At 43.3% G+C, this 25,464-nt stretch overlaps 2 protein-coding genes across 2 annotated transcripts in view; one reads left to right on the plus strand and one right to left on the minus strand.

Moving 5' to 3' along the window:
* The window catches only part of LOC115776668 (uncharacterized), a 97,929-nt gene that overhangs the window by 36,131 nt on the left and 36,334 nt on the right, over positions 1 to 25,464 (minus strand). The window lies entirely within an intron of this gene.
* On the plus strand, positions 10,709 to 11,932 carry c1ql2 (complement component 1, q subcomponent-like 2). The gene is made up of 2 exons (XM_030724400.1): positions 10,709 to 11,290; positions 11,548 to 11,932. The coding sequence occupies exons 1-2, from the start codon at positions 10,709 to 10,711 to the stop codon at positions 11,725 to 11,727; spliced, it is 762 nt and encodes a 253-aa protein (XP_030580260.1). The 3' UTR covers positions 11,728 to 11,932.

Genomic DNA, 25,464 nt, shown 5'->3' on the forward strand with positions numbered 1-25,464 from the left:
TGTCTGTAGAATCATCATTGTATTTAAAATATGTTGTGGTAAGGCAGAGATCTAAAAGTGCACAAATCTGATCTGGGGTGAAGCTGGTTCTGTTCAGTAAGGAATCGTCTTCCTGTAGTCGTCTTCTGACGGTCTCCACTGCCTCAGTTTAAGATTAAGATAGTGTTTATTTGTCACATTCACAGTTATACACAGTACAATGCACAGTGAAATGTATTTTGTACCTGCAACCATATATACACACACACATATAAATAAGAAGAATAAAAATAAAAATAAAAAAAAAAAGTAATTCACACTATACTCTATATACTATACACTATACACACTTTTATAAATTATAATATTTACATTGTGCAATAATGGTCCAGTTAGGGCTCAGAGTTGAGCAGACGGATGGCTTGTGGGTAAAAACTCTTCTTCAACCTTTCAGTCTTAGTCCTCAGGCAGCGGTAACGCCGGCCTGATGGGAGCAGGGAGAAGAGAGAGTGTCCGGGGTGGCTGGGCTGTTTTAGGATCTTCATGGCCCTCAGCCTGCACTGCTTGGTGTAAATGTCCTGCAGGTTGGGGAGGGTGGTTCTGATGGTCCGTTCAGCTGAACGAACCACCCTTTTTAGGGCCATGAAGTCCTGCTTGGTGCAGTTTCCCATCCAGGTGGTGATGCTCCCACGCATGATGCTCTCGATGGTGCAGGTGTAAAAGTTCCTGAGCACCTTGAGTGGGAGCTTGAAGTCTCTCAGCCGCCTGAGGAGGTAGAGACGCTGTCTGGCCTTCTTCACAGTGATGTTTATGTGATGAGTCCAGGACAGGTCCTGTGAGATGGTCACTCCCAGGTATTTGAAAGTGTCCACTCTTTCCACCTCAGCACCACTGATGACAAGTGGATGGTAGTCCCTCTGCTGCTTCCTGCTGAAGTCCACGATCAGTTCCTTCGTTTTGCTGACGTTGAGCAGGAGGTGGTTCTCCTGGCACCAGTTCTCCAGGCGGGAGACCTCTCTCCTGTGGGCTGTCTGTGGGAGATCAGTCCCACAACAGCAGTGTCGTCAGCAAACTTGATGATGACGTTGGACTCTGACGTGGCCTCGCAGTCATGGGTGTACAGTGAGTACAGCAGAGGGCTGAGCACACAGCCTTGGGGGGATCCAGTGTTGAGGGTGAGGGAGGATGAGGTGAGGTGACCCACTCGTACCACCTGTGGTCTGCTGGTCAGGAAGCTGTGAACCCACCTGCACAGGGATGGGCCCAGGGCCAGGTCCAGCAGCTTAGAGACCAGCCTGGAGGGAACTATGGTGTTGAATGCTGAGCTGTAATCTACAAACAGCACTCTCACATAGTTCCCCTTACCAGTGTCTATGTGTGAAAGGGTCTTGTGGAGGAGGAAGGATATGGCGTCATCTGTGGATCTGTCTGGCCGGTATGCAAACTGTAGTGGGTCGAGGGTGGTGGGCAGTGAGGAGGTGATGAATGTCTTGATGAGTCTCTCAAAACACTTCATCACCACAGAGGTGAGCGCTATGGGCCTGAAGTCATTGGGGCTGCTGGGGTGTGGTTTCTTTGGGACAGGGACTATGATGGACTTTTTAAAGCAGGTGGGAATCACACACAGTTTCAGTGAGAGGTTGAATATCAGTGTAAACACAGGTGCCAGCTGGTCAGCGCAGGTCTTAAGGACACGTCCACTAATACCGTCTGGTCCAGCCGCTTTCCTGGTGTTTACACGTCTAAACGCCCTCCTCACGTCGCGCTCCGTCACAGTGAGTGTCTCCGCCCCTCCGGCCGGGAGCGCAGCGGGCTGTCGGCTTCCCGACTCAAAGCGCGCAAAGAAGATGTTGAGTTCATCAGCCAGAGAAGCGTCGGCACTCACCGGGTGTGTGTGTGGTGCTTTGTAGTCCGTGATGGTGCGTAGTCCCTGCCACAGTCCCCTGGAGTCAGACTGTTGTAGTTGCTGTTCCAGTCTGCGGCCGTAGCGATTTTTAGCCTCTTTCACCGCTCTGCGGACGTTGTATGATGCAACCTTGTAGTCCTCCATGTTCCCAGAGGCGAGGCCGGAGTTGTAGGCAACGGTGCGGGACCTCAGGGCGTCGCGGACAGATTTATCCACCCACGGCTTCTGGTTGGGAAAAGTCCTGATGGTCCTCCTAAGTGAAGTGTCTTCAACAACTTTCGCAATAAATCCCACAACAGTTTCCGTAAACTCCTTGATGTCTCCGCCTGCGCTGCTGCGAAACATGTCCCAGTCGGTTGAATCCAACGCACCCTGCAGAGCGGCCTCTGTTTGATCAGACCACCGTGTCACTTCTCTCACAGCAGGGGGTTCCTGCCTGAGCCGTTGTTTGTATTTCGGCATGAGAAGGACAGAGGTGTGGTCAGACTTCCCAAAAGGCGGAAGAGGCTTTGCTTTGTAGCCCTCTTTGAATGGAGAATAGCAGTGGTCTAGGGTCCTCTCTCCTCTGGTGGGGCAGTCGATGTGTTGAATCAACTCCGGTATCAGCTTTTTCAAGTTTGCACTGTTAAAGTCCCCGGCTACGATGAGAGCCGGGGACTCTCATCGAGAGCAGTTGTGGGTATGCAAGTGAAAAGTGAAACCACATCAAAGGACACCATGGTTTCATCTGGATCCAGTACAAGATTCTGGACCTTTCTAGTAAAATCTGTAGAGTTTTCAATGTGGCGAGGTGTTTGGAAATGTTGTAGGTGACCGAGTTTATACTGCTGATAATGGGTCGAAGTGGGACTCCTTCTTTGTGGATCTTTGGGAGTCCATAAATGCATGGAGTGGCTTCTCCAGGGTACAGGCGGTAGTAAGTGGGGCGGTCAATGGCTTTTTCCTTTTCAAGTTGTTGCAGGCAGCAAACAACTTTTTTCTTGTAGTTGCTTGTGGGATCACGTCTCAAGACCTCATAAGTATTGTTGTCACTGAGGAGTGTAGTAATTTTGTTGTGGTAATCCGATGAGTTCAGCACAACCGTGCACCTCCCCTTGTCGGCTGGCAGTATGGTGATGTTTTGATCCTTGCTTAGGGCTGTGATGGCCTTCTTCTCCTGAATGGTGAGGTTGGATGGAGGAAGTCTTGCACTGGAGAGAGTGGCTGAAACTTTCATCCTGATCTGTTCTGCTTCAGGATGAGAAAGTTTGTTATTTCTTATAGCGGTTTCTGTTGCTGTGATGAGGTCTACTATAGGAAGCTGTTGTGGGGCTATGGCAAAGTTGAGTCCTTTGGCTAGCGCATTTTCTTCTGGTTTGGTAAGGACCCTGTCTGATAGGTTCTTCACCCACTTTCCTTGGTTTCCATTGCTTATCGTGTCGTCCTGTTTGTTAACAGATGAATGGTATGCCTTGGTTTGCAGAGTTTGAAACTTACGGCCAAACACAAACTACAGAGAATAGGAAGGACAAGAGGAACAACATTGTCATCCCATATGTGTCAGGCTTGTCAGAGAAACTCAGAAGAATTTTCTCCAAGCATGACATCTCAGTATACTTCAAACCAAGTCACACCCTAAGACAAAAACTGGTTCATCCCAAGGACAAACCCGCCAAACACAAGATCAGCGATGTAGTGTATGCTGTTCAGTGCAGTGAAGAGTGCTCGGACCTCTACATTGGTGAAACCAAACAGCCTCTTCACAAACGAATGGCACAACATAGAAGAGCCACCTCGACAGGACAAGATTCAGCAGTACATCTGCATCTGAAGAAAAAAGGGCACTCTTTTGAGGATGCCAATGTTCACATTTTGGACAGGGAAAACAGATGGTTTGAAAGAGGAGTGAAAGAAGCCATCTATGTCCACTGTGAACAACCATCATTGAACAGAGGAGGTGGATTACGTCACCAACTTTCCCCCGCTTACAGTGCTGTCCTGAGCTCCCTTCCCAGACGTCTCAACCCCCATTCACACCTTTGTTCCAGTGACCTCAATAGGCCACAGGAAACAATGGAGCGGAGTCCTAAATTGGTTTCAACTGAAACCACTGATTAAATATGACCCACGCCCCCTTCACACCTGGGCACATGTGTTCACGCACATGATCAATAGAGGGTCATAACCACCTCCAGGGGACTACGCCCATAGGGGTTTAAATACCTGGGTCTCTCCACCATTTGGTTGAGAACTGAAGAAGCCTTTTGGATGAGAGGTGAAACGTCTTCAAGAAACAAAAAGAAGTCCAGTCGCCTTTTTCAAGCTCCAGAGACTACTATGACCTGGATGACTGAGAATCTACACAGACACCTGCTGTATGATAGATTTAACTGAAATTGCTGATCCGAACAACCAATGATTTATAAAGGAAAATCATGGAAATTATCAGAGGTGCCCAAACCTTTGCATACCACTGTAAATGAGGACTATTCTGAACTGTAAATGCATAGATAGATAGATAGATAGATAGATGTGCTGGGACCACAACAGCAAAATACAAACTGTTGTTGAATCAAAGCCACATTTCCCCTCAGGTTTACCCACAGTCACCTACACATAATGAATATGGATTTATTCAGCTTCTAAACATCCAGCTGAGAGTGAGTCTCTTTTACTAAGCTCTTTTCATTTGTATCCATGCTGTCACACTGTAGGGGCTCTGCAGCTTCCTGTTTGTGTCAGTATACTTGTCTGCATTGATTATGTTTGTACATTAGCTCGTGTTGTGTTCTTGTGTGTTTGTGTCAGTCATCAGCAGCATGGGCGAGCACCTGGGAATCAACACGGGTGCGTTGTTAGTTGCTAGCTTAACCTGCTGAGACAAGGGGATATGAGGAGAGATTAAATCCCAGATCTGTGGAGATGAGGATTAGCTGAACCTGACAGCAGAGGGTAAATTGTGCCTCTGTAACAGATCAGAAAATGGCTCCAAATGTAGAGCGTCACCTTGAAGCTGCGTAATGTCAACTATAAGACTGAATTCATTTGAACATGTGTCGGGGATTCTGATGGAGGCCCAAAGTGGAGGGTCTGCAGATCCGCATTAGACTGAGTAAGAAGACAACTTCAGGAGATGATGTTCTGTGTATGACATTATGACCGCTCACTGACCTATCTTTAGATACACCTGCCATGAACAGCTGTCTCAATTATTAGAAGATAAAGTACACAAGATCAGTTCAGAACTAAAACTGTATTCCATCAGCTGGTTCTTATTATTAATGCTCTAATCTTATGACAGGTACTTTCTGTGTTTTTCCTGTTAGCTATGAAAGCTACATTTCTTGAATGCTTGTGGAGAGCTGGAGCATGTGTAAAGGTAACACTGTGGTATGGATCTTTTTCCTTTGTGAAATAGGCACTGCCCCTGGTAGAGGACATAACTCTGGATGCCTGTCTAATCTGTAGGACAAATACAAAGTGCATCATGTAAAGTACATAAAATGAATGGATAATAATTATATTAATAAAATGCCACATCCATCCATCTTCTTCTGCTTTTTGTATGAGTCTTTTGGAATGTGCTCTGGGACCCTGTCCAGGGTGTACCCCACATTTTGGCCTATGACAACTGGGATAAAATGTCACACAAAAAAAGGAAAAAGAAAATGCTCATTAAGTTATATGAATGCGTTTTTAAAAACTGACACTAAATATGTCTAACATCTTAAAATGAAGCCTTTACTGTACATGCTGGGATGTTCTGAAAGTCGTGTGGCGTTGTCTCTTCCTGGATTCGTTAAAAGAACCAGCTGCAGTGATTTTACATTCACATCTGTGCAAACACTGACTACAAACGTGTAGACAAAGTCATGCAGAATGACATCTGCATCTTTACAACATACAACTGGATACTGTAGATTCTGGAAACTCTATTCATGTGACACAGTAGCACAGTGTTTCTCAAACTGTGGGGCGTGCCCCACTGGTGGTGCGCGGGGTCATGACAGGTGGGGTGGGAACTACATTGGAGAAAAGTCATGTGGAGCAAATTTAAACATCAAATTAATTCTCATGGTGAAACAAGGAAATGCTAGCAGCTACATCAGCACCGTGACGAGTGAAACTTCACCGTCACCATACGTACTGTCACGGTCCTGAGCTGTGCCCCGGGTTTTGTGTTTGTTGTTTTAATGCACTGTTTCTTTTGTTATTCTCCTGCCTCATGTGTGGTGATGCTGGTATCTTGTCTCTGTGTTTTCTTACCCTCTGTTCTTGTGTCTTAGTCATGGTCTGTGTTCCACTTCCTGTTTTATTTTGGTAGTGTCTTGTTCCTTGTCCATTGTGTTTAGGTTTCCTTCCTGTGTCTTCCTCTCAGGTGTTCCTCATCGCCTCATTACCTGGTGTGTATTTATTGCCTGTGTTTTAGTCAGTTCATTGTCAGGTTGTTGTTTGTCGTGGTGGAGTGTTTGTGTCTTCCTGTTTCCATGTCTCGTCTTGTTTTTGGATCATGGCATCCAATCATCAAATGTTGGCCTAGCTTTCAAGTTTGCTATGATACCCTTCAAAATTATCAACTGCCTACGGCGTCCTGCATTTTGGGTCCAACTCTGCCCGACACACCGCACATTATGACACACACACGTACGCGGAGCCGTCATGCCACAGAGAGGGAGCCCACCTGAAGGCATAAATGGGGGCTGAGGCACCTGGGGAGGGAACTCAGGACTGCATTGTAGACGGGGGGAGGTGACGCAGTCCACCTCCTCTGTTCAGTGATGGTCGTTCACAGTGGACGTAGATGCTTCTTTAGCTCTCTTTTTCAAACCATCTGTCTTCCTGGTCCAAAATTTGAACACTGGCAGCTCAACAGGACAAGACTCAGCTGTACCTCTGCACCTAAAGGATAAAAGACACTGTTTCGAGGACGCCGGTGTTCGCATGTTCCCAGGCACCTCAACCCCCATTTGCACCTTTCTTCAGGTGACCTCAGTAGGTCACGTGATAGAATAGGGTGAAGCCCCACATTGGTTTCACCTGAAACCACTGACTGTAATGACCCATGCCTTATTTCACACCTTGGCACATGTGATTATGGACATGAACAATAGAGGGTCACAACCAATCCAGGGCACAACCCCCACTGGGGTTTAAATACCTGGGTCTCTCCACCTTCTGGTTTGAGAATCGAAGAAACCTCTCGGATGAGATACTTTAGTTTATATCTTTACTAACCCAGGGGTGACTAATCATAAATACAAAATATCTTTTCAATATTAATCCTCATTAAATCAAACCATTGTAAGCATCCTGTAAGAGATAGCTATACTGTGATTATCTTTAACATTTCTACAAATACTTTTTGGTAACACATCCTAGAACAGACACAAAATTTTGCATGATAAACAAATTAGAGGAAATACATACTTTACTCTTATACAAGGGTGTAGTCTACATAATGTCTTTCTGTTCATATATCTACAATAAGCCAGATATAATGCATACTTACAAAGTATTCACATCATATTATACTTGTGTGTACAGGAATACTAGTACATAATGGGGTCCAGTAGCTGTGGCTCAGGAGGTAGAGCAGGTCACCTACTAATTGGAAGGTTGGTGGTTCAATTCCTGGCTGCTCCTGTCTGCGTGCCAAAGTATCCTTGGGCAAGACAAGTCAAAACATAATGAAACCATGTTGTTTACATTTGAGCAATACTGCTGAGCAGTTGGTATGGCTTTAATATTGTTCAATGATGAGTCATAGCCTGTAATATTTATGGTTATGAGTCATCCCTGACCAACACGACAGACAATGCTCAGCCAATCAGAAGTCAGCGTCACAGGCTAATCAATCAGGCTGCAGCCTGGAACTGATATTACAAACAGACCTGGAAGTTTCTCACTATCAGCTACTGTGACTGAGGTCAGTTGGATATATGGGGATTCCCCACTTTCTCCATATCAGTCAATAAAGGTCAGGTAGGTATATCCAATCACACAGCACAATATGGTCACATGATTAGGATAAGCCAATCAGGCATGAGAAAGAGGCTGCACTAGCAGCCCGAAATCCTTCATGCTGTTCATGCTGTACTTCAGATAAATACAGCCACTATACAAAGGGTACTTACCATCCAATAATATGAATATTGTGTTGCACAGCTTTGAAGAGTAAAGAACACATATGATAAATTTCATGGCTCAGCTCCTTGTGGTTTTGGAGTCTATTTACGAGTATTTTACTGGGTTATTTTACTTTTTCTTTTGTTTTGTGCAGGCATTTTTATCTTTTATCTTTCCCTTAGAAAATACATAATAAAATACAAACAAGATTATTTGTATGTTTGAAAAATAAAATGTATTCTTATATATACAAATTTTTGACATCCACTTTTGTGACTACCAAAACAATCAGCCATATCTTTGCCATATATTATGCTAGTGACTGTTTTGGTAGTGACAATTTTAAGTAATTCTTAACATAACTCAGCAACATTAGACTAAAAATGACTGGCAGTCATAGATCTGAAAAGATGCTCATGAATAAAACACAACATATGTCACTAAAACAACGACTTTTACTTAGTTGCAGAAATTGTATGTTTGGTAGTGACAGTGATAAGAAGGTGCTTTTTTGACAAACTTCTTAAATTCATGCCAAAACCACAAAATCAATATATAAAAGTTTAATCATTTAAAATATATCAAAAAGATACCCAGAATACAAGCAAATAAAAAAATTTAAGGAATTATTTAAATCATTGAAATTTAGATGTTAGAGTTTGGAACAGCTGCCTCCCACATGAAAGGTAGGATATTATATATATATATATATATATATATATATATATATAATAAAATATAATAACAATAAATATCAAGGATCCAAACATTTAGTTTTTTTAAAATGTGTTTGTAATCATGGGACTGCAATTTGAACCAATTCATTAGAGTGGCCCGTACATCGAGATGATAAACAATTTAAAAAAACAACAACAGGAAGTGCTGCCAGAACAGGTTCAGCGTTCTTTAGCATAGATTTTCCAGGCCTCTGGAATTCTGCTGGAGGGATGAACACCAATCCAAGATTTTCCCTCATTTGGTGTTTTGATGATGATGGTGAACAGCATTGTCAACACACAGCATATGATGATGATTCAGCTGCGTTGTGATCTGTGACTGTGGAGGTCATAGCAAATGACTCACATCATTGTCACCCTCATCAAAACATTTAGTGCGCGCTCATATCCTATCACACTTCCTCTGTGTCTGTTTACTCACGGCTTTAGATGTTTTTATTGAAACCCTTTTTAAAACACTAACTGCAATAAATCTCTGTTCTTAAACTTCAAAAATTCATTTGGTCATGCTTTTTGTATGTTATAACTTCGCTTCTCTGCTGATAGACCACCAACACCAGCAGCAAGAGTGTCCCACTGGTTGTACCACATACTTTATGCACTGTCTCCAACTGACAACAGAGCTCTCTGCAGGTAGACGGGACTCCCGGACTGCCACCGGACGGAGAACACACCACCCCCACTGAACTATAAAATCTGCTTTCCTGGACAGGCAGCAGGACATAACGATGGATACCTGTTTCCATCCAGACAGTGTAAGGAGAGAGGTTCCCATCCACTGCAAACATGCTCCTGTGCAGTCCTCCAAAATCCTAACTGCACATCCCTGGACTCAGCTGACCTCTGCGTGGTTGACTGGATGACAAGTGGGCCAGAAAAAGGAAGTGAGTGACAGCAGAGTTCACTGGGGAGACAAAAAATCATAAACGATAAAATAAATAAAATAAAACACAGCATGAAAATTACAGACAGTATCTGCGGTGGACACTTTCAGTTGTTTCTAACACCCTGCTTCACTTTAGCTCTTGGTATGTTGCTCTCCTCTGTGGCTCAACCATCAGCAAGAATAGGACTAGCCCACGGTATCACACGTTTTTGACACTGCCCCCATCTGACTGCAAACACGTTCTGCAGGTAAACAGGAAGTCAGCCGGGCTGCACGAGCGTAAAACAAGCACGATTCAGCTCCGCTGAATATTTCATAATACATGCTGTCAGCCTCTATAATACAATATATCTGTATAGTGGAGAGGCATCTGCTAGCTATTATTATAATAATAATTATTATTAAATAAGCAAACTGTCTTTCTTTTATCAACACACAGTGTCCTGGCAGAAGTTACACTGATGCTGGTTTATGGTGTGTGCGGACTGTAGGACACGCTGAACTGCTCCATCTCCATTCATTTATTCGGCCCCTCTTCTCAAAGATAAAACCTACTTTTGAGGTAATTTCCTCAAACTTGGGGAGATAAAAGTGGAAATGTGTCACGGTCTGCTGATAATTCAAAGTGTCAATAATCCGTCCTGATCCCGCTCCCTGAGAGCTATACAGAGGGATTTATAATTCATACATAAAGATCACAGAATTATTGCAGCTGTCTTAATCCAAACTGTAGCAGGCTTTGCACTGAACTCGTTACGTCACCAGCTCCCCTCTCACTGTTTTGGGATGAACAAAAACCGCTGGAAGCGTCTTGTTGCGTCCAGCCATGCCAAAACGAATATTTCCCCTGTCATCTGCGTGAAGTGACAGTGGCACCGCGGCAAACGCTGCAGGCTGGACTGGACTCTCTCTCCTCCCCCTCTTCACTTCAACCTGAGACCGACTGACTCGTTTAGACCCGCTTTCTTGTCGCCTTTACTTTTAGAGCTCTCGCTACCTTCCACCATTACGTCCCAAAGCAAAACGGACTTCTTAGCGCTTGCTTCTCGGACTCTCCAGAGGAAGAGAATCATCGCCGCTGTGGTTGGCATCATCATGGTTTTGGCTCTGATTATCGTGATTCCCCTGGTAGTCCAAACCTCCAAGACTAATGCGCACTACGAGATGATGGGCACCTGTCGGATGATCTGTGACCCGTACAACCCCAAACCTAGCGCGACGGCTTTGGAGGTCATGCAGGATCTGAGCGCCATTCCCTCTCCCAGCTTTGTTCAAGGAACTAAGGGCGAGCCGGGTCGGCCGGGGAAACCCGGGCCGAGGGGACCGCCCGGCGAACCGGGACCACCCGGTCCAAGGGGACCTCCGGGGGATAGAGGAGATTCTGTAAAGATCGGGTATTCCGGAGTGGAGGGCACAGCGCGGACTGATACTGCCGGAGAACTGGGCACGGCTATCGGCGGAGCAAAGATAGCGTTTTACGTGGGACTGAAAAACCCTCACGAGGGATACGAAGTATTGCGCTTTGACGACATTGTCACGAACCTGGGGAACCACTATGACCCGACAACCGGCAAGTTTACATGCCAGGTGTCCGGGATTTATTACTTCACCTATCATGTGCTAATGCGCGGAGGCGACGGGACAAGCATGTGGGCAGATTTATGTAAAAACGGACAGGTAAATAAAGTAAAGCATAAAGTATGTGGTACCTTTGTTTCCTAAAAACCCGCGCTATGCACGCACTTATCAAACAAATGTAAGCTCTGTTTGATTAGCGTATGAATGGGGTTTCCGCTGGTGCGCAATTACGCACTCACTCTCATCTCAATCCAAGTCTCTGGTGAAGACCCGTGTTATTGTGAAGCGCTTGCTTACGGAATGCAGGACATACTTGCTTTCTACTGTTTGATTAACGTCTCTCTCTTCATTTGCAGGTCCGGGCCAGCGCCATAGCGCAGGACGCTGACCAGAATTACGACTACGCCAGCAACAGCGTTGTCCTGCATCTAGACTCTGGGGACGAGATTTATGTCAAACTGGACGGCGGAAAGGCGCACGGCGGAAACAACAACAAATACAGCACGTTTTCAGGTTTCCTTCTGTACCCGGACTAATTTGGGACGGTTTGCCCACTCCATCGGGACTTGGGGAGAAATAAGCCTCTAAACACTGCTGATCACACTGACAGAAGAAGGTTGCCACGATGAAAAGAGCACGCCATATTGTCATACTCACTTTTTGAAATCTTTCTTCGAAGCATGTGGATGCTTATTTTTTTTCATTCTAGTATTTTCAGCTCCAAACTTGATTAGTTTTTCTCTCTCCTGTAGCAGTGACGTGCAGTCAGGGGAGGCAGGTGAGGCACGGCCTCACCTGTCATCGTGGAAATATAAAATTAAAAAATAAATTAAATGGTTATATTCATTCAGTGATTTGTATTTTAAAGTTCTTTTCCATTTAACTACACCATTTTTAGATTAGTTTTTTCAAAATCGTTGAATTTTTGCATTTGCCGGTCAAATACTAAGAGACGAACGGTGAGGCACCAGCCCGGCGAGCCGCACCACGGATTGCGCAATCCGTGGTGCGGCTCAGTATAGTCATTGCCAATGACTACTAACTGTGCTGGCATGCTATGCAGTGAGACCGGATTACTTTCCCTTTGCATGTGGCAATTAAAATGTTCTAACACTTTTACTATATGAACTAAATTTCTATATTTTAGCTGGTGTATATAATGCACAGTTTTTTTTTTTGCTTTTTTCATTAACAACTGTATGTGTGTGTAATGCATTCTTGTGTTGAGCGATCATGAAACTGCTGCGAAGAGACACTAGGTGAGGCACGCAGTTCTCGTGCCTCATGGTAGGGGGCGCTGGTGATCCCAGGGACTCTACGACTCCTCGGCGGCAAGCTACCATAAACAGTTAGCAAGGCCAGTTAGTTTTTCCTGTTGCTTGGCCTTATGTTCAACATGGAAGATTACATAACTCAACTGAAAGAATTTTCTAAACTGGACTTTCAATCGAAGCAGAAGATAATAATTAAAGGAAGACCAACACCGGAGCTAAAAGGTTTGCTTCAGACTATGTTAATGTTAAACAAAACAACTGTTGCCAATCAAATGGTGAATAAGCTATATGTTTGTAAATCTGATGTGATGACGTCAGTGCCTCACCAGTCACGACCCTCACCGCACGTCACTGTCCTGTAGGGTGCACCAAGGACGCTTTTGAAACACCTTTCTGCTGTGGAAATAAGTGAAATTAGTATGAAAATATGTTCAGCAAACAATTCATGTCCGTCTTTGTCCCTGATTGTTGTGACACTGCTCTTCATAATCTACCTTCATAGTATATGTTTGCAGTGCAGGTATCCCACCCACCCACACCCACACACATCCCATACAGGGGACATTACTGTGTGAAGCAATGCTGTTTATGCTTGAACGTAATCTCACAAAGATTTATGTATATACATGTGTATGCTCTTATGTATTTATTTATTCAAGAAGAAATGAAATGCAGTGAACCCACATTAGTTGTATTTAACTGTCCATCTGCAGCTGCACAAGTATTTCAAGATGGCTTTGTATTCCAGTATAAATGTTGGTCTGTAATTTCAATAAATTCTTGTTTTCTATGATGGTACAAAAAGGTTGTGACTGCCAATAAAAACAGCAGGCTGCAGCCAGAGTGGAACTGTTACCTCTGAGCATGTGAAACTTAGGAATTGCACTTGCATTTTATGCTGTTTTAAAAAGATTCAGCATTTTATTAGGCCTACCTGTGAAATCTACTGTAATCCCATATAGTATAAATAATTATATTTTTACAAACCTTATATATTTTCAATTTCTCGGTATCATACAGTCAACAGCATGTCCTCAATGGTGAGCATAAAGCAGAAATATCACTTTTCTGACATCAACCAAAAGCCTTTTAAAAAGCTTTTAAAAGTACCATTTATGTCAGAGCTGTTTTAACAGATTTCAGTACTTTGTACAAGTATTCTTTATAAAGTGTTCAGTAAGTACACAACTCAAAGATTAAAAGTTCAAAGGTTTTGGCTTGTGAAGCTCATAACTCCTTAAATGGAAGTATTACTGTCAGCCTTGACATGAACCTACTCCATTACATGTCCTGCATTTAAAATCCTCCTTAAGTCAACAACAATTAAATCTCCAAGTACTCACCCAGATATATTATTACACATGATCAGAAATACTGATGCATCAGTGTAGAACTGGAATTTTACTGTTATAGCTGTTTGGTGTGGAGCTTATTTTCTAATGTATACAATTATTAGTTGGTTACTCTGAATGGTTCTCAGCCCATGGGGTAGGCCCCTCAAAGCTCACGGGAGATGAAATTTAAAAGTTTAAAATTCACTTATTAATGGAAGTTATACTTATTTGTGTGAATGGGCCCCAGCTGGGCTGATGGCTGGATTTCAACACTTGATTTCATCTTTAACCCCTTAACGCCACCTGCATCATATTTGATACAATGAGTTTTTGTGTTTCTGAGAATTCTGCATCATCAGTATGATTTTTTCCTCCCCCCAAAACCTAAATAAATTAAACAATACATTTAAAAGTAATTAACTGCAAATATGATAAAAATTAAAACTCATATGCAAATTAATCTTGAATTTTTTTCTAAATTTGTTTGTTAAATAAACACATCATTTTCAAAATAAATAAATAAAATTCTGGAAATTATTTCATGGTTTGGGCATTAAAGGGTAATAGTGGATTGCATAATGACATTGTGTGTTTTTACTAAATGAGCTTCTATAAAGTAGATGTAAAAAGCACCACTGCATTAAATTTGTATTAAGGACAGTAAGTACTTGTTTTTTTTGTTTGTTTCACAGGACTTCATTATGACAAATATTTAATGCAAAATATGTGAAATCAGAAATTTCCTTTTCCTTCCTTTTTTTTCGTTTTAGAGTCATCAATTTTTGAGCAACACGGTCAAGGCTACAGCTCGTCAGCCACAAGTCATTAGCCAGTGAGCATGCCCCAAAACAAGGTAAAACCAGAAAAGCTGTAATGCCAAAACAACCCCCCCCCCCCCAAAAAAAGAAACTAAGTGACCTTATTTCAATGGTAACGTATGGTGAAATTTTTCCATAACAGAACCAACCCTAATGATACACTACCAGTCAAACGTTTTAGAGTACCCCAATTCTTCCTGTTTTTCAATTTAAATTCAAGAAGTTCAAGTCCAATGAATAGCTTGACGCGGTACAAATGTAAGCAGTAAACTACCAGAGATCTTAAAAAAAGGTAAGGTTACCCAAAACTGAAAAATAATGTATATTTCAGAATTATACAAAATGGAATGAGAAATGGGTTAACAACTTAAATCTGTTATGCAGTAGTGGAGGTTGATCAAGCCTTGAAAGTTGGCTCTATCAATCATAACACTTAAGTCTTTCTACTGAGAAATTATGAAGAAAATCAAGGTGCCACTGAGTACAGTCTCCGTCACCATCACTCAGAAACTGCGGGAACTCTGACAGAAAGAGATCTTGGAAGAATCTGGAGATACGTTTCTGAGAGTTGTGTGACAGGTGGCTCACAGGCCCACAGCTTCAAGCACAGTTTAATGGCGGTCATAGTAAGCAAGTCTCAGTTTCAAGTGTAAAGAGAAGACTTCAAGGTGCAGGGTTGACAGATTGAGTTGTAGCACGAAAGCCATTGCTAAGATGTCAGAATAAGAAAAAGAGGCTTGCCTGGGCCATGAAACACCAATGGACTACTGAAGACTTGAAGAAGGTGTTATGGACTGATGTATCAAAATCTGAAATATCTGATTCATCACACAGGATTTTTGTACGCTTTCGAGTAGGCAAAAAATGGTTCCTCAGTGAGTGAATCAACTGTCAGACATGGATGAGGACGTGTGATGGTCTGGAGCTGGATCCAGGGTCACTGACTTATACAGAGTGAGAAGCACCTTGAACCAAAACAGCTACCACAGCATTTTGCAGCATTTGCAGCGCCATGCAGTACCATCTGGTATGTGCCTAGTTGATCAGGGATTCATCCTTTGGCAAGATAATGACCCAGTCCCAGCTATGCCAGAACTACATTAGGAAAAAGAAACAAGCTTGAAAACATGTAGTGGGCAGCAGTCTCCAGACTTAAACCCCAGTGAGCTGGTTTGGGACGAACTGGTCAGAAGAATGAAAGCAAAGCAAAGATGCCACGCATTAATGGGGACGTCTGCAACAGATTTGGGAAGCACTTTCTGAAGAATATTTGATTTCTGTTGCTGAAAAAAATCTATCAGTGTGTTAACCTGTTATATCTGCCAAAGGTGGCGTTTAGAAAAAATTCTGGTTCATAAATTAATTCCATGACTTCTTTTTTTTTTTTAAACTTAAACTGTTTATTTGGTCTATGCTTTCATTTCATGAAAATGAGTACAACAAGACATTGAACATGTTTGTAAATGAGAACTGATTCTCAAACATTTTACCTGGTAAAATAACGGTTAAAAAAAACTGCTTGAATTTCAATTAAAAAACTGGAAGAATTGGAGTACTTTTGATGAGTGGTATAGCTGCTGATGGATCTTAAAAGGTAAAGGTTATTTTCAAGCTCACTCTTTACATGTTCACACTGTTGGCCTTAAAACAAAGTGAAGAATCTGACAGCCAGATATAAAGAAAGAAAGAGACAGGCAGTGTGTGAGAGTGAGACACTAAGAAAGAGCAGGGTGATAAATGGCCTTGTCACAGCCACACAGCTCTGCATGCATATCTTGTGGTAGACAGTGATCCCTTCCTGCACTGATGAATGTTGATATGACATTTTGTGTCAGTGCATTGTGCTTGATGAGTGTCCCATTAATTAAGTCAAAAGCTCAGCATGTAACTCCTTCCATGGTGACCATCCTCCTTAAATCGCTGTGAGACACCAGCAGCATGTTAAGTGTTTATTTAAGATCCTTGAGGCATGGAGCTTCACATCCTGCAGGTAAAGATGTGTTATTCATCCAACCAGTTGGACCTTGAATTTCTAGAATTTCATGTTTGTCCAAGTTTGTGGGACTTATTGGACCACATTATCAGCCTTTTTTCCACTCAGTTCTTGCATGTTGGGGCTGTTAAATGAAACATCTCGTTCAGTTGAATCTGCTGATGCAAATTCAGTATTTAAAATGTTTTTAAATATTGCTTTGCACCCAGTAATTATCTTACCAAGACTGGATTACCAAAGTGAGTATAACAAAGCAACAAAATTTCTATACAATTTTTATGGTAATTTATTAAAAATTTCCAATGTCTATTTTGATGTTGATACAACATTAAAGCTTTCCAGTAGAGCAAACCACTAAAACTGCTACACAAATTCAGTTTGTAAAATTTGTTTTACAAATTCAGTTTTACAAACTGAATTTGTAAAAACGTTTGCTGCATAAATCCAATATTTGCTGTATTAGTGGAATTATAGTGGGAATAATACAGTAAATATAGAATGTTGCCTAGTTCTTCATCTATTGGGGGAATCACTTTCTGGCATGTTTTTTGCGTTCTAACCTGCTGTGTGAAATCTTAAACTGGTGGATTATAATATCTCATTATCCATGCCTTCTCTCAGCTCAAGCTGCACATATTCAGATTGCAGTGGATTTCAGTGTAAAGGTGGTATAAGTGTCCACAGTTATGTTATATGGTAATCCTATAAAAGATAAGATATATTTAATTTGTCAGTGATTTGGGAAATTCTTTTGTTACAGCTGTTAACCCAGCACATTGCACATATTTTAATGGAATGTGATAAAATTACTCCCCATCATTTACATTTTGGGTCAATTTTTAAGTGTATGAAAAAAAAAGTTGAAATGACAAAAAATATTGAAAAGTAAGATTTTAGTGCCAGCAAAAACACAGCAAGAATGAGTACAGCTTTAAAAATCAAATTTAAAAAGTCAGAGGGGTTCTCTGCCCCTTCATAAACATATTTATAGTACCAGTCAATCATGAGATTTTAAATAAGATTTCTGATGCAACTAGTCTTACTGAGTCCTTACACATGTGCTCCTGTCAGAAAAGCAGGTCCCATCTTAAAATGAGACTTGATAATCACTTGTCCCACTGAGGGGTCACAGGAGATCTGGAGCCTATCCCAGCTGTCATGGGGCAAACGGTCTCACTAGCCTATCTACACAAATAATCATTCACGCTAACACCTAGTGCCAGTTTAGGATCACCAATTATGCAAACAAGGAAGCCTGTGGATATGACACCAGAGCTACCCTTTTGTGGGGTAAACAGTGCTAACAGCTGCGCCACTGTACTGTCCGCTTGAGTGACGCCCACACCTTATTGGAAAGGACAGTGCAACAAGGCTCATGGGGGCTGCCCAGGCACAGCTCAAAGAAGAGACATGCGCCTGCCCTCCTGTAGGCCCACCACCCACAGAGGAAACCATAGTGGTTGGGTGCAGTGTGTGTTGGGTGGCCAAGGGCAGAGGCCCTGGTAGACTGATCCCCATTTATTGAGGCTGGCTATTGGGACATGGAATATCACCTCTCTGGTGAGGAAGGAGCCCAAGCTAGTGCGTGAGGTTGAGAGATACTGGCTAGATATAATCAGGCTCACCTCAACCCATGGCCTGGGATCTCTGGAACCAGCCTCCTGGAAGGGGCTGGACTCCGTTCCAGTCTGGAATTTCCCTAGGTTAGAGTCTGCGGGCTGGGGTGGATATCCTTTTATCCCTTTGGCTTGCAGCCTGTACCTGTCCATGAGAGGTTCATTGCCCTGTGCTGGGCTGGAGAATGAGTTCTGACTGTTTGTACTTATGTGCCAACCCACAGTTCAAATTACCCAACTTCCTTGGAGTTGCTGGGTGGGGCGCTTGAGGGTACTTCATCTAGTGACTCCTTTTTCTAACAGTGAGACCTGGGGGTGCATAATGAGAGGAACAGCCTACCTGATCTGAATCCAAATGCTGTTATTGGACTTCTGTGTAAATCACAGTTTGTCCATAACAAACACCATGTTTGAATATAGGGATATCCATAAGTGCATGTGACCTCAGGACACCCTAGGTCACAGGCTTAATTTGTAAGTCTATCATCAGATCTGCAGCCGTATGTTCTGGATAATCAGGTGAGAAGAGGAGAAAAGGGTGGACACCATTGGTGAAGGGAGCCATCAAGCTGAAGAAGGAGTCCTATTATGCTTGGTTAACCTGTGGGACTTCGGAGGCAGCTGATGGGTACTGGCAGGCCAAGTGGAATGTGGCTATGGTTGTGGCTGAAACAAAAACTCAGGTGTGGTGAGAGCATGGAAAAATACTTTCAGATGGCCTCGAAGCAGTTCTTGCAAAACATCAGGGGCCTCAGGAGGGAAAAGTGGTGCTCTACTCACATACTGACTTCAGTGAAGGATATAGTCGGGCAGTGGAAGGAATACTTCAAGGTCCTCCACTGACATGCCTTCTGTAGTGGTAGCAGAGTTTGGGGACGAGGGAGAAGATTTGCTCATCGGTGACAGGGGTGAGATTTGCCCTAAGTTCCAGAAGGCTCTGGATGTTGCAGGACTATCTTGGTTGACATGCCTCTGCAATTGCCACTGGATTGGCAGACTCAGGTTGTGGTTTCCATCTTCGAGAAGGGGGACCGGAGGGTGTGCGCCAACTATATGGGGATCACACTTTTCAAACTCCCCAGGAAGGTCTATGCCCGGGTGCTGGAAAGAAAAGCTGCAGGAGTATGGAGTGTCTGGCCAAGAGTTATGGGCCATTCGGTCTCTGTGCAACTGCAGCAACAGCTTGGTACACATTGCTGGCAACAAGTCAGACTTGTTTTCGGTGGTTGCCACCAGGTTTGCCCAAGTGGTGGAATGGTGCTTTTCTACTTTATCTGAGCACTCAAAGCGCTTATACAACACATTCACCATTCATACAAGCACTTCCATGCATAGCTAAGTGCTTTTATTATCTAACATTCACACACATTCATACTGCAGCGCTTGCGTCGGAGAGCAACTTGGGGTTCAGTATGTTGCCCAAGGATACTTTGGAATGCAGCCTGGAACAGCCAGGAATCAAACTGCCAACCTTCCGATTGGTAGGTGACCTGCTCTACCTCCTTGAATTACAGCCACCCAGGCCTCAGAACCGCATCTCTGCTTTTTGTGGATGATGTGGTCCTGTTGGCCTCATCAGGTGGTGGCGTCCATCTCACACTGGAGTGGTTCACAGCCAAGTGTGAAGTCTCAGACCATGGTCCTCAGTCAGAAAAGGATGGAGTGCCCACTCCAGTTCAGGGATGAGTTGCTCCCCCAAGTGGAGAAGTTGAAGTATTTTGGGATCTTCAAGAGTGAAAGGAGTGGAGGGTGGGATATTGACATCTACAAGCTGCAGATCAAATGTCACATAATATTTGGATAATGAGATATTTAGAATCCTCATATGCAAGCATCATTTCCTAAATTTTGCCAAAGGCAGTAGAATTTTAAAACATTTTATGAAAGTCTGACTTTATTTGACCTTAAAGAAGTGGTCAGAGGTCCAAACTAACATGATATTTAGAATCCCCCATAAATTTCCTTAGATGCCTATAAGCTGTCAGCAATGGCAGTAAGAAACCGTCATGGTCTTGAGTCTTGAGTTTATGGATTTATTATAATTTTCTTTGTGTTTTTCTTTAGTATTTATCTCTCAGTTGCTATTTGTAGTTGAGTCTAGCTGATCCTCAGATTAGCCTCTACGGTTTCTTAGTTCCATTTTTCTCATTTTGGATTTTTAGACTATTTCCCCACCAAAATAAAGGTCAATTTTCTGTTTATGCCATTCTGCCTAAAAGTTTGCATTTGGGTCTGCTGCCCATATCCTCATTTCCAACTTATGACAGGAGTGTAGTTTTAAATGGCTCTATTCTTATCATTGACCTTGAAGGAGAGGTCAAAGGTCATTTTCTTTCATTTCCCTGAGGGAATCTTCCTAAGGGGATTAATAAAGTTTAATCTAATCAAATCTAAAGTGACATTTTAAATCTTTGTAAGGTACAGTCACAATATATAGTACATTTGTAAGAATCAGTTTCTAATTTATAAGCCCTTTATGGATGTAAGCTAAATTTTAATGGATTGTTAACATAACTCCATTCTACACCTCTACAAAGTTTTATCAGAATTCATTCAAAACTTTGAGCCATCACATGCACACTTTACCAGGTACATAACCTCCTTGTACCTGGACTTGCTTCAATATTTAAATGCAGTTTTCGCTGTCGTCAGGTCTCGGCAGACCTGTACGCCAGCTTTGAACTGCAGCTGTTGGAGATAAACTCTTCCCCCTCGGTGCTCTGCGCGGTGATTTACCGACCACCGAAGTGCACGAAGGACTTCATCGGTGACTTTGCTGACTTGCTGACGGGTCTCATACTAAAATATGACCGTATTTTAATTGTTGGCGACTTTAATATTCATGTGTGTTGTGAGAGTGGTCCACTGGTTAAAGAATTTGCCTCGCTTATTGACTCTTTTAACTTAACACAACTCGTGTGTGGTCCCACTCATGAAAAAGGTCACACACTGGATCTGGTGCTGTCTTATGGACTTAGAGTCTGCATCACAGGGATACGTGACTGTGGTATATCGGACCATTTTCCTGTTTTATTTACAGCAGCGCTCCCCAGCTCTGGGATAAATAGAGTATCCTCTACACGTCGTGTGCGCTTGGTTAACTCTTCATGCGCTGCTGATTTTGCAGCTGCTTTTAAAAACTCTGACTTAAGCAATTTGGATTTTTGCTTGAGCCTGAATACCGAGGACTTCACTAACTCTTTTATATCTGCTTGCACTGCTGTACTGGACTGTATTGCCCCTTTTACAACCAAACGGACCAAACCTTCCTCCCAGCCCTGGCTGGATGAGACAACCCGCGCTCTCAGACGTGAGTGCAGACGCGCTGAGAGAAGGTGGAAAAAGGATAAGCTCCATGTCTCCTTAGAGATCCTGCGTAACTGTTTATTGAAATACCAGAAAGCAGTAAAATATGCAAAGTCTGCTTATTTCTCTAACATTGTTTCAAGTAACAGTCACAGGCCTCATTTTCTTTTTAGTGTTTTTAATTCACTCGCTGATCCTCGCTGTAATGTAAACCAAGCCAAGGTCTGTCCTGCACTGTGCGAAAACTTTAAGAAATTTTTTGTGGAAAAAATTTCTGCCCTCAGGCCTTCATCACCTCAGGCTGAAACAGACTCATCTGCACCTCCTCCCAGCAGAGCTGTCTTTGAGCAGTTTGAGCCTGTCACACTCTCCACACTAAAGGAGGTGATTCAAAATATGAGACCTGTAAACTCTCCCACAGACTGTGTTCCGTCTCGCCTTTTTAAAGAGGCTTTTGATTCAGTGGGACCAACTATCCTCGCTCTGATTAACAGTGCGCTTGCATCTGGTTGTGTTCCAGCTGCCTTTAAACATGCAGTTGTACAGCCTCTAATCAAGAAGAAGAACCTTGACCCTGATGTTCTTTCAAATTACAGACCAATTTCTAAATTACCATTTTTATCCAAGGTTCTTGAAAAAGTTGTTTTTAAGCAACTTCAAGCATTTTTAAGTGAACATGGAATGTGGGAAAAGTTTCAGTCAGGTTTTAGAATGCGTCACAGCACAGAGACGGCTCTTTTAAGAGTTTTTAACGATCTGCTTTTAACTGTGGACTCTGGTAGTCCTGCAGTTTTAGTACTTCTAGATCTGTCAGCTGCCTTTGACACTGTGGACCACGAGATCCTTCTATCCCGCCTAGAACATGAAATTGGCATTAAAGGCACAGTTCTGACTTGGTTCAGATCTTATCTTACTGATAGAAGTTTCTCTGTCCATCTAGGAAACTGTTTTTCTACCACAGCAAAGCTTTCTTGTGGAGTGCCTCAGGGGTCCATTCTGGGCCCAATTCTTTTCTCATTGTATATGTTGCCTCTAGGGTCGATTTTTAGGAAACATAATATTTGTTTCCACTGTTTTGCTGACGACATCCAGGTGTATATGCCCATCAAACTGAACAGCAGAGATCCATGGGAACCCCTGCTGAACTGTCTAAGTGACATCAAGTCCTGGATGAGAAACAATTTCCTAAATCTTAATGAAAGCAAAACCGAGGTCATATGCTTTGGTAAATTTGACCCCTCAAGCTACTCCTCTGGCACTCCGAGTCATTTGGCTCCTCACTGTCGTGATGCTGTGAAAAATCTGGGTGTCATTTTAGATAGTAGTTTTAAAATGGAGAAGCAAGTAAGTGCTGTTACCAAAATCAGTTTTTACCAACTCAGAGTCATTGTCAAGGTAAAACCTTATCTCCCACAGCAGGACCTGGAAAAAGTTATTCATGCTTTTATTACTTCCCGCCTGGACTACTGTAATTCTCTGTACTTTGGCATAGATCAATCATCTGTGCGCCGCCTGCAGGTAGTCCAGAATGCGGCAGCTCGTCTTTTAACCGGTTTAAAAAAGCATGAACACATTACCCCAGTCCTGTCATCCCTTCACTGGCTCCCTGTCCGTTTTAGAATCGATTTTAAGATTTTATTGCTTACTTTTAAAGCCTTAAACGGACTGGCACCTTTGTATCTGTCTGAGCTGCTTCACTGTCACACCCCTGTAAGAGCTCTGAGGTCATCGAACCAGCTGCTCTTACAGAGGCCTAAAACTAGACTAAAACAGAGAGGTGATCGAGCTTTTGCAGCAGCAGCACCAAAGCTATGGAACGATCTACCTCTCCATATCCGCACAGCTCAGACGATACACACATTTAAATCTCTATTAAAAACACATTTCTTTTCCTTGGCATTTGGCTGCAGTGCTACCTCCTTTTAGATGATTGTTTTATGGTATTTTTATGGTACTTGTTTTAAACGTTTTAATTTTTAATTTTCTTATGTTATTTATTGTTCTTAATGTTTTTATTTATTTATTTTTATTTTATTATTTTATTTATTTATTTATATATTTTTATTTTTATTTAGTATAGTCCTTGGGGTTACAGATCTTGTACAGCACTTTGGTCAACGTCGTTGTTTTAAATGTGCTTTATAAATAAACTCGACTTGACTTGACTTGTCAGAGGTAATAAAAATAATATAGAATATAAGCAAAATATTTCAAAATCAAAGAAATATAATTTAAAATGGCTAACTTAATGTAAAAATATATTAGATGACCGGTTGTTAAAAAGACAAAAAAGGTGATATTCTGCCTGTGATGAAACCGGCCTAGACCTGGACTCACATGCAGGACACACGGATCAAAGTTTAACAAAGATGTGGCGAGTGGAATGATGAGTCAGGCAGCAATAGAGCAGAGCTGTTGGGACTGCTGGCTGAGCTTAAGCTGAAGTTGTCACGATGAGGGGCTGTGTGCGGAGGGAAAGGACCCAAGTGCAGGACTGACGCAGATGTAAACTAAAAACAACTTTATTTCAAAAAATACAAAAAATACAAAACTCTAAATCTCCACCAGGGCAGGAACAAACTAGAAGCCTGGGAGAAACCAAAAACCAAAACACACAGCTAGGAGGGGAACACTAGGGTGAAACAATGACGACGACGCAACAATGAACAAAGGAAGACTCAGGGCTTAAATACACACAAGGGAATTAGGGCAAGTGGAAACAACAGGGGATGACAGGTGAACCAAATGAGACTAATGACAAAGGGGAAGCAAAACTAAACACAAAGCACAAGGAACACAAGACTGTCAAAATAAAACAGGAACTGACCTAACCAAAAACATGCTGACTTAACAGACTGACAAAGGGAGTGAACATGACCAACTAAACCAGACCTGGGACAAAGGAGAGACACTAAGAAACAGAACTAAACCAAAGGGAACCTAAATACAAGAGGGTCATGACTTACACACACACACGGGAGTATAGGGAAAACCAGAACAATGAAAAACAGAAAACAAAGAAACTAAGATTCAAATACTAAACTATAACCAAAACTAGAAATAGAACAGAACTTCACAAATAGAAACCAAAACACTGGGCCACCGGCCCAGGACCATGACAGTACCCCCCCCCTCAAGGGCCGGCTCCAGACGGCCCAAAACACGAAAACAAAAGCCAGACCTGGGCGGGCGGCGGGGGACCAGGACGGAGGGCTCGAGACAAAAACAAAACAAAATCCCAAGGAGCAACAATGTCCAAAAAACAAACCAGGAACGGAACAGAAGGCGGCAGCACACGGCTGGAAAAAAGTCCAAACAAAAGAAAACACAAGTCTGGAGGCCGACCGCGCTCCCAGCGGCGGCGACGAGGACGAAGGCGAGCAGGAGGCCGACCGCGCTCCCAGCGGCGGCGACGAGGACGAAGGCGAGCAGGAGGCCGACCGCGCTCCCAGCGGCGGCGACGAGGACGAAGGCGAGCAGGAGGCCGACCGCGCTCCCAGCGGCGGCGACGAGGACGAAGACGAGCAGGAGGCCGACCGCGCTCCCAGCGGCGGCGACGAGGACGAAGACGAGCAGGAGGCCAACCACGCTCCCAGCCGCGGCGACGAAGACGAGCAGGAGGCCGACCGCGCTCCCAGCCGCGGCGACGAAGACGAGCAGGAGGCCGACCGCGCTCCCAGCCGCGGCGACAAGACAGGACAGGAGGCTCGGACAGAGCGTGACTTTCCAGCACGGGTTCTGGCTGAGCAGCACACAGGCTCTGGTGCAGGACCCTCTGGCTCATGGCGCTCGGGCTGAGCGGAACCCTCCGGACGCTCGGACTGAGCGGGACGCACGGGCTCTGGCGCAGGACCCTCAGGACTCTCAGGACGCTCGGACTGAGCGGGACGCACGGGCTCTGGCGCAGGACCCTCAGGACTCTCAGGACGCTC

This window comes from Archocentrus centrarchus, unplaced genomic scaffold, assembly GCF_007364275.1.
Source record: "Archocentrus centrarchus isolate MPI-CPG fArcCen1 unplaced genomic scaffold, fArcCen1 scaffold_36_ctg1, whole genome shotgun sequence".
Taxonomy (NCBI): domain Eukaryota; kingdom Metazoa; phylum Chordata; class Actinopteri; order Cichliformes; family Cichlidae; genus Archocentrus; species Archocentrus centrarchus.